The following is a 10,364-nucleotide window of genomic DNA, read 5'->3' on the forward strand; positions in this document are numbered from 1 at the left end:
GAAGTCGGTAAAAAATATGGCCGCCGTAGTTATAATTAAAATAAAAATTGTTTTTGTTACGATTTTTTCGAAGTGCGCGATATTAATTTTATGCCCCTTTTTGTACCTACAGAAAGACTATTAAATACAAAAAATTCAGTAAAAAGTAAAACCGAGATTAAGGCATTAATATTAATTTCAAACCATTTTAATAATTATTAATTACTAGAAGAAATAGTAAACCGTGTAATAGTGCAGAAGTGTGAAAAAAGTGTTTATGATTTATCGTTCGCTGATGTCACAAACTCTCTGAATGAATGTTTGATTGATGTCTGCAAAACATGATCAAATCCATTTATATAGTTTATTAATTGACTTCAAAAATGATGATGGTTTTCAATTCGACTGTATTTTTATGTGTGTCACCTCCTAACTTTTTATTTGGTATGCCGATTTTGATCATTATTTTTTTAATTAAAATTTTGGTGCTTGTCGTGATGTCTTAATTTGATCGAGATGTGACAATTTTTTTGGACTACTTTACGATGTAACTAAAGTCGGTTTTTATTTAAGCAAGCAAAAACAATATTTTTACAGTTTATTAATTGTATTAATATCTTGCTTGAGGCATTAATTCTCAGATATTTCATTCCCATTTTTTCTTATTCTTTTTTAACAAATAATAATAATAAACTGTAAATAACACTAACAATATCTATTAAAAATCACTCACAATATTTATTAAAAACCATTTCATAGTAATTCATAAGTACCATCGATTATATCGAAAATGAAAAGGGAATATAGTCTCCAGAAAGAGATTGTACGAAACAAGAGTTCACATTTTGTATCTCGTAAATTTTTTGACATAACTACGAAATTATTTAATTATTTTTTAGAGACATTTTTTATTAATAAAATTCTATTTGTTACCTAAAATCACTCTTGCGTTAGAAATTATTTATATAATGTGTAATTATATAATATTTTAATACTACCTAGTAAATAAGATGATACTGCAAATACAAAAAGTTATCACTTTTCTAAATTATTCATGTTACATAAAATTTTGAACGGCATAACCGTATCAATGATCTAATTTTCTAACCGAGTTCGAGATTATACTATTATATGCGTTGTTTTCCGCAATTCTTTTAGATTATACAAAAATGATATTAAAAGAAAAGAAATATATTAATTTTATATCATTTTATTAAAAAAAAAAAAATTTTACAATCTTAATAATACAATTAGTTTAAGGCAGTGGCGATTACGCATTCGAGTTTTTTGAGTATTATAATAATTATTTATATATAATAATTTTCATATAAAACTACGAGCACACGAAAGGGTCGATGAACTTTCGTATATCTATTTGTACATTTACAAAGCAAGAGTAAATAAATGTCCCGAATACTTTCATTTAAATTTTGGAACTGAATTCAACAATTCAACATCGATGTAACAACAATTAAAAATTTATTGTTCGAGCACTCCGTTTGGTATCACAAATACATTACACAATAATTATTATGGCATCTTAAAATTTTTACACTAGCTTAGAACTTAAAAGGTACTAGAGGTTTGTCGTAGAAGTATCCTTGGTCGGGAATGAAGGGTGGTCGCGTCGTGTAGGGTGGTCTTGTCGTTGGTTGTCGAGTTGTTGGAGGCGTTATAAATACTGGTGGTTTAGTCGATGAAGGAGGTATGTACACTGGCGGAGCCCTTGTAGTTGACGGGGGAATATAGACTGGCGGAGCCCTTGTAGTAGACGGAGGTATATACACTGGAGGAGCTCTTGTTGTTGATGGGGGAATGTAAACAGGTGGTGGCCGAGTTGTGGGAGGGAGATATGTTGGTGGTTGCGTTGACGGTGGTCTAGTAGGTATTGTAAATGTTACTTTCGGAGTTGGATAGTCATATCCAGTAGTTCTATAGTCAGGGATTATTGTCGAGTATGTTGGGGGCCTTGTAGTAGGGGGTGGAGGTGGTCTTCTTGTGGTAGGTGGGGGTGAAGGTGGTCTTCTTGTGGTAGGTGGGGGTGGAGGTCTTGTTGGGGGTGGTAAGTAGGTTGTAGGACGTGTTGGAGGTGGTGGCGGATTTGTTCGCGGTGGTAAGTAAGTTGATGGGCGTGTCGGAGGTGGAGATGGTCTTGTCGGAGGTGGTCTTGTCGGAGGTGGTAAGTAAGTCGATGGCCGTGTTGGAGGTGGAGGTGGCCTAGTGGTAGGTTGTGTGGGAGGTGGTGGTGGTTTTGTTGTCGGTGGCAAATAAGTTGATGGAGGTGTTGGTGGAGGTGGAGGTCTTGTGCGAGGTGGTAAATAAGTTGATGGACGCGTAGGAGGTGGTGGCGGCCTTGTTGTGGGAGGTAAATATGTTGATGGAGGCGTACGAGGTGGTGGCGGTCTCGTTCTTATCGTTCGAGGTGGAATATAAGTAGTTGGTGGCCGAGTTGGTGGCGGTGTTGCTCTTGTCGTTGGAGGTCTAGTTGGAAAAGTAAATGGTACTTTTGGTGTTGGGTAATCGTAGCCAGTCGTTCTAAAGTTGTCAATTATTGTGCTATATGTTGGTTGTCTGGTTGTCGGTGGTGGGGTAGGTGGTCTTGTGGTAGGTGGAGGGGGTGGTCTTGTGGTTGGTGGAGGGGGTGGTCTTGTAGTGGGTGGAGGGGGTGGTCTTGTGGTGGGTGGAGGGGGTGGTCTTGTGGTGGGTGGAGGGGGTGGTCTTGTCGTAGGTGAAGGTGGTGGTGGTGGTCGTGTTGGCGGTAAGTAAGTAGATGGTTGTGTTGTTCGTCTTGTTGTTGGTGGTAAATATGTGGGGGGTGCAGTTGAGGGCGGAGGTGGTCTTGTCGGTGGAGGGAAAGAAATTTTAGGCGTACTATAGTAGTAGCCTGTTGTTTGAGTCGGCGGAGGCCTTGTTGATGGTGGTGGAGGAGGCCTTGTTGGTGGGGGTGGAGGGGACCTAGTAGTTGGTGGAGGTGGGGGTGGAGGGGGCCTAGTACTCGGTGGAGGTGGGGGTGGAGGGGGCCTAGTAGTTGGTGGTGGAGGAGGAGGCGGAGGGCTCCTAGTAGTTGGTGGTGGGAAAGGTATACGAGGCTTTTCGTATACGTATCCAGTTTCAGAAGTAGGCTGTGGTGGTATTGTTGGAGGCGGTGGTGGCGGCCGCGTTGGTGGGGGGGTTGGCGGCTGCGTTGATGGTGGGGGTGGCGGCCGCGTCGGTGGTGGTGGGAACGGGATTTTTGGCTTGGGGTAAAAATACCCATCTTCGTTCAAATCTGCTGATATAGACGCTCCGAAGACAGCATAGTTTTGGTTTGGTGTGTTTGGTATGGCTCGGTAGAGCCGGTCCGCTCGGCAGGTGTGGTACACCGCGAGTAGGACCACCGCTATGTGCAGTGACAGCCTCTGTAAGTAAAATAAATAAATTAGGTAAACAGTCATTGAATAAATAAGCCAAAAGTTTTGGAAATAAACGCGAATATTTTTTTTTTACTTTTATTTGATTAAATTTTTAATCAATATATTTTTTTATTAAATAAAATAAATTAATATTGTTTTTTTATATTAAATTATGTGGTGAGTATATCGGTTGTTATCTACTTAACTACAAATATACCAATTCATTAAAAACCTTTATAATTAGAATTTAGCGCCCCAAACAGTTGGAGCTATATATGTGGGGATTATGGATTTGTTACAATATAACAAACGGGTATATTGTTTGTTAAAAAAAATGTGGCCTGTGTTCTTGATAAATTGTTGAGATCTGGGTAACACTTTGTAAATTATTTATGTTTGTAATTTACCTAGATGTAAATTTTTATTTTATTGATTAATATTTATGCTACCTTAACTATCTTTTATTTTTGTTGAGTTTATTTTTGTGAATGATATTTTTTTGACGTTCGTTAAGTGTGCCAATCACCTTATGGCGTAAATATAAAACGAAAAATATATATGTACAAACATATCATCCTTAAATATAATTAAGAATATTAAATATACTTTAAGGTCTTAGAAGATACATAAGTATTATTTGAGATACACAATTTTATTAAAAATACTACTATATATACAACAAACGCGACTAATCTTAGCAACAATTTGTCCTGAACCTAGGTCAAAAATACCGCCTAGGTTTTGCAATGCCTAACATTGTCTGACCTATAGCCAGCCGTGCGGTCTAGTAAATGAAGCTATTATAGACCAGTTACTATGCAATTTTATATAATTGAAGACTACAGTAAAGGAATCGCTTCAGCCTATAACATCTCACTGCTGGGCATAGGCCTTTTTTCCCATGTAGGAGCTGGATTGGAGCTTCTTTCACTAGGCTGCTCCATTGCGCGATAGCGGATATATTCCCTACTATGAGTAACGATCGCTATCAAGTGTACATAATAACAACCGGGACCGATGACTTAACGTGCTCTCCGACGCACGGTGGAGAGACCAACAAGGACTAATTACCAGACAGGTAATAAATATTTCTATAAACACAAATATCCACTCCAAGCGGGAATAGAACCCACGACCGTCTATATTTATGCACCGCTGAAGGCCCACGCACTATTACACCAAAGCCGTTGCTTTCAAAGGAATATAAAATTGAATTCATTAAGAAAGATTTTTGTATCTGATAAAATATTACGTAAGGCTGTGACGAAATTTTAACTGAATGTACACAGTACACGTAAAATTAGCATCACTACTAAGTTTGTTATAATTTTAGTGCTAAAATTTAAGAGAAATATTCCGATCCAAACTATACTTTGATTTTTCTTTACATATAAAAAATATTTTCATTTATTTGACGTTTGGCGATCGCCAACATCCACAAAGACTTGAGAATTCAGAGAACCTCAGTCTCGGTCAGAGTCTGACATTATTCATAATTAAAATTATACTAATAGAGAAATACCGTCAACGTCAGACCACGTCCTAGCTTTAATATAAGACACAGTACTGTGGATCTGTAGTCTTGCGTAATAAATCACCTGTGGGATATGCGTAATGATGTTTTATAAAGGGCATAGACAATATAGACCCTACATTTTTTTTAATGTCACTAGGTCGGCAAACAAGCGTACGGCTCACCTGATGGCAAGCGATTACCGTAGCTTATAGACGCCTGCAACACCAGAAGCATCGCAAGCGCGTTACCGACCCCCAATCCCCCCAGGAGCTCTGGTCACCTTACTCACCAACAGGAACACAATACTGCTTGAAAACAGTATTATTTTGCTGTGATCTTCTGTAAGATCGAGGTACTACCCCAGTCGGGCTTCTCCATATTTTGAGCAGGAAATTCCTGCTGTGCCCTACCTCAGTTGTACAACATACCAGCCTCAGTTGTACTACCATACCATAACAACCACAGTTGTACTACATATTCATTTAAAATAAAAATAACACAAGTGTGCTTTAGACCACACGACTGAAGTAAAACTTCTTTAGCTCCATCTCACTTATATCTCCTTCTCAACTTCCATTCGCCTCAGCCGATCACTCGTTTCGTAACGTTCTTGTCACGCATTCACCAGCTTACTGCCCAAGTCAGTATCAATTAAGTTAATCAAGTATAAGTATATATATATATATGTAATACAAGTATCAATTAAATAATGAATTTGTAGAAAGGGTTTCCGTTGTCAAGGATCTGGGTGTATACATTGATTCACGGCTATCTTTCGAGTTTCACATAGAGTATATAGTTAATAAGGCCTACCGAATGTTAGGTTTCATTCTGAGAGTATCTCGAGACTTCATGTTTGTCTCGACTTACATACTCTTATATAGATCATTTGTGCTACCTATACTTGAATATGCTTCAGTGGTTTTAAATCCCCAATATAAAAAATACATTAATAAGATCGAAAAAATAAACAAAAAATTTTTGAAACATCTGGATCGCAGGAGTGAATTTCTTTTAAACGCTGACTTGACTTCTCATCCTATTCAACCATTGTATGTTCGCCGATTAGAAAGGGATCAGTGCTTTTTATATAAAATTATTAATAATTATATTGATTCTCCCTTTTTATTACGTAACATTGATATAAAATGTCCACGTATTAGTGCTCGGTCAAAGGAGTCGTACCATATACCTAAGACCAAAACCAAGTATGGTGGCAACACATTCATTCCACGTGCAACTTCATCATATAATAAACATTTTAAAATAATTGACCAGTTCTGGTGCTCACTTAATTTTTATAAGAGTAGGGTTAGAGAATTGACTTGCAACAAATCTTGGTGATGTCTGGCCTTTAATTTTTAATTTTTTGATTTTTTAATTTTTTGATTTTTTAATTTTTAAATCTTTATATAGTTGTTTCGTAATGTTTCTTCCTTTGCCTGTAGTTGTAGCCTTAATTTAGTTTTTAAATGCTAATGTTGATTTTTAATTTATTTAACAAATGTATTCTTGCTTTTAGTTTTGGCGAAAGCTGATCGTGTTAAACTTATTTGTGGACACAGTTTTGGTTTGTGTATTATGTTTGTAACTTTAATTGTATGTGTTTATTTTTAACTGTTTGTGTTCCTTAACAATAAAATAAAATAAAAAATAAAAAAAAGTCAAGCGTGCGTATAGAAGTTTTACTTCAAAAAACTGGAATTACTAATGGTACAATTAAAGAAATAAATTGTAACTATTGTTTTTTTAGGTCGCTAATAGATGCACACACCTATAATAATCATTCAGCCATGTGAATGAATGGGGATCGTCTTACACAATCAATAATCTTCATTAGATTAAGTAATAAATTAAAATAAATAATCTTATAATGTTTCGTGATATCACCAATAATATAACTAAACTCTCACTGTTTTGCTTTTTACCTGACTTCCAAAAAGGAGGAGGATCTCAATTCGATTGTATTTTTTTTAAATGTATGTTACATCAGAACTTCTGACTGGGTCGACTGACTTCGATGAATTTTGTTTTAATTGAAAGATGTTACGCGTCATATGGTACCATTGAGAGCTGACGAGTACTTTTAGAGTTATATCTGATAATACGTATTTAGTTGACTACTTTTTAAAGTTATGACTTTTCACTAGGTCTATCGATTTTGATGATTTTACTTTCATCCAAAATTATGCTTGTCATGTTGTCTTATTTAAATTTGATCGAGATCAAATTACTAATTTTTGAGTGATCTTTGATAACGCGTCAATAGTATAGGTAATAAATAAATACATATAATATTTATTACCTAAATTAAACTATAAATTTTAATTAACTATAAAAATTAAATTTTATTTTCGATTATCATATTGATTAATACTCATAAATTAGTTTTAAAATTACGCAATCGACCTTGAATTTTAATACGCCTATTAATATATAACAAGAAAATAAAGTCATTCGTGTGTTATTGCCCAATTAAATTAACAGGCGCAAGATACAAAAATTTATATGGAGAAATATTTCGTAATAAGAAGAACATTGATATTTATATATAATTATGACCAAAGACTCACATCTTCGTATTTGTCAAATACAATGACTATAAATCTTAGAGTATATGTAGGATTCACGTGGGCTGACGAACAGCGACACGGTTGCATTGTTCTATATGCAAATTTAGTCCGAGAACAGAATCGTTAATTGAAATACAGTGATGTACCGCTTTGTTAAATGACAAGGATTTATAAATACTTTGTACATACTGATACTAAAAGTAGTTTACGTATTGTTACCAGTTTATTGTTGTACTATTTTGATAACTATGAATACTTTGGGTTGTCTGGAAGACATGGCTAAATAGCCCTAAATCCGCCTATTGTACTTCACAATGTGTAACTCTCTTACAATGCTTAATATGCAGTTGTGGTGTAAAAAGTATAAATAAATAAATAAAACTTTCTGAGGTGTAGTTTTTATAATGCAAAGATGGCAAACAATCGTGCGATTCGGATGTTGCTAAGCAGTAACCGTATCCACTGGCTGCTTTTAATATCAGCAGTACAAGCGCGTTGCCGACCCTTGTCCTAAATCTTCCAAGGACTTTTGCTATTTTACTCACCACAGGACATAACTTCAATATCCTAAAGTTAAAACCAGTTGCGATTACTGTGTTGTCAAGCAAGCGCTTCCAAATGTATCAAATCTTAAGGCCTGTTTAACCTCTCAAATAAGTTGGTGATAGAGCTTATCAGTTGGAGGTCTTGAGGGCCAGTTTCGACTCACCAATAAACTGTAACTTTTTTATTAAATTTTGCAAACAGAAATATTTAACATACGACAAGTGGTGTTTGATGTTAAAACATAATAAGTAAAATAAAATATACATCTACGAGAAACTTTTATCTATTCGATACAGCTGCTCGTCAAATAACATTATTAGCAACGTTTCAAGGCCTGTAAGTTTCTTTGGCCACGATTTAAAGCCCTATGCCTAACATAAGATTTCGCACATTTTGATATATCTAAAAGCGTTTTGTGTATATTTTTATACTAACATGTCATTTTCTGGCAAACAACAGAACACTGATTAACATACTAATGGGTCTTGGAGTTTACTATTTAAGAATCGATTCCATATAGGACCCCTGTTATGAAAAAAAATATGATCAGTCAAATCTACTGAACAAATGACCTCGTTACGTTTTAGTTAACGCCATCTACAACCCTATTAAGTTCCGATAGATGGCGTTATTTGATTCGTTTATTTACCATTTGACATAGTATTAATCTTTTTATTAGACTAGTAATCCTTTTTTGTGCCTATTTAGACAGTCGATTTGAAGGAGTGAACTCCAGTCACGCATCGGAGCTGACACACATACACACTTTTTAAATTTTAAATTTAACATCCATTGGTTCTAAAATGCCGATGATTTTTATTATACATCATGCATCATAATTATGCTTAGTTAATTTAAATATTAATATAGGCTTAAGCTTTCACAGGCAAGCACGGTCAGCTACAGGGATTTGATATACGCTACAGGGATAGTATTGTCATTATAAAACTCCTCCAAGGTTCTGTTATTTGGAATTCTTGAATTTTAAGGTACCGATGACTTCATGATCACGACATTTATTATACGATATTATACGGTAGATGCCTGTGAACATTTCAATAATAAGCGCAGGCTTACGTTACACGTTTAACTGAGGTAGGGCACAGCGGAACATATCCTGCTCAAAATCTGGAGCAGTCTGACTAGGGTAGCACCGATCTTGCTTTCTTGCAGCAGTGTTGTGTTCCTGTGGTGAGTAAGGAGACCAAAGCTCCTTCGGGGATTGGGGGTAGGGGCGGCAACGCAATTCCGATGATTCTGGTGTTCCAGGCGTTTATAAGCTACGGTAACCATTCAACTGTTAACAGGTGAGCCGTACATTTGTTCGTCGACCTAGTGTATATATTTAAAGATATAGTAAATGTGATTAATAATCAAAGTAATCTATGAACATGGTGTCCACAACGTCACCGAAATATCTTCAATTTCGAAATGACAATTCCGATAATTTTCGAAGTCAAAGTTCATGTAAATAAACTATCGAGACGCGCGGGCTCGCGGGTAACATCAATTTTTAGACGGTCCTCGATTCAATGAAAAGGTTGAAGCCTAATGTTACATGGTTTATGATACATTAGTTTGTTTTACTGATGTGAATGTATTTATCCGTCTGTTGCTATTTATTTTTTGTTTGGTTATAACTGATGTATTGATTAATGAAAAAGTAATAATAAACTCTTACGGTCTTACTTATAAAAATCTCGCTAAGCAATACTTAGCCACCGCTTAGTTAAACCGCTCTTAAACTATAAATCCAGGTTTAACTTTTGTTTACTTATAAACGTTGATTAGCTGTTACTTAGTTATGAAACGAACAAAGAACGATACATAGATGGCTGGCACAGATTATACCTAAAATAATCGATTAGATAAAGAAATTGAATGAACGAAATTGTTAAAAGTTCTATTTTTTCCATATTATATCATCTATGACAATGTCCGAGTGTCGTGAATTTGACAGATAACGCTCATTTAGTAGGTATATTTTATAGCGGGAATTTCTATCTTAATAATTTTTTATCTTTCATTTTTAATAGTAGTACTTATTTAATTTTCAACATTTTTATTTAATTTATTAAAATTTAAAAAAAATGAATGAGTTTTATCGTAAACATTTTACTGAGTTTTAGTGTGATTATTGTATTCTAATTAAATTTTCATCTATACAAATAAATAAGATTGGAGTATCTGTTTGTAATATTAAAATAATTGGAAAATTAAATTAAGAAAATTAAAAGAAAATGAACGAGTTTTATTGTGATTATTGTATTCTAATTAAATTGTCATCTATACAACTAAATAAAATTGGTGTGGCTGTTTGTAATAATAAAGTAACCGCTTTTTTATTCATATGTATGC

At 34.9% G+C, this 10,364-nt stretch overlaps 1 protein-coding gene across 1 annotated transcript; it reads right to left on the reverse strand.

The window, feature by feature from the left end:
- Positions 1-1,173: 1,173 nt before the first annotated feature.
- On the reverse strand, positions 1,174-5,336 carry LOC123654810 (proline-rich extensin-like protein EPR1). The gene is made up of 2 exons (XM_045590695.1): positions 5,316-5,336; positions 1,174-3,377 (listed from the first exon to the last, which is right to left on the reverse strand). The coding sequence occupies exons 1-2, from the start codon at positions 5,334-5,336 to the stop codon at positions 1,539-1,541; spliced, it is 1,860 nt and encodes a 619-aa protein (XP_045446651.1). The 3' UTR covers positions 1,174-1,538.
- Between the last annotated feature and the right edge of the window lie 5,028 nt (positions 5,337-10,364).

Source organism: Melitaea cinxia, chromosome 6 (assembly GCF_905220565.1).
Source record: "Melitaea cinxia chromosome 6, ilMelCinx1.1, whole genome shotgun sequence".
NCBI lineage: Eukaryota > Metazoa > Arthropoda > Insecta > Lepidoptera > Nymphalidae > Melitaea > Melitaea cinxia.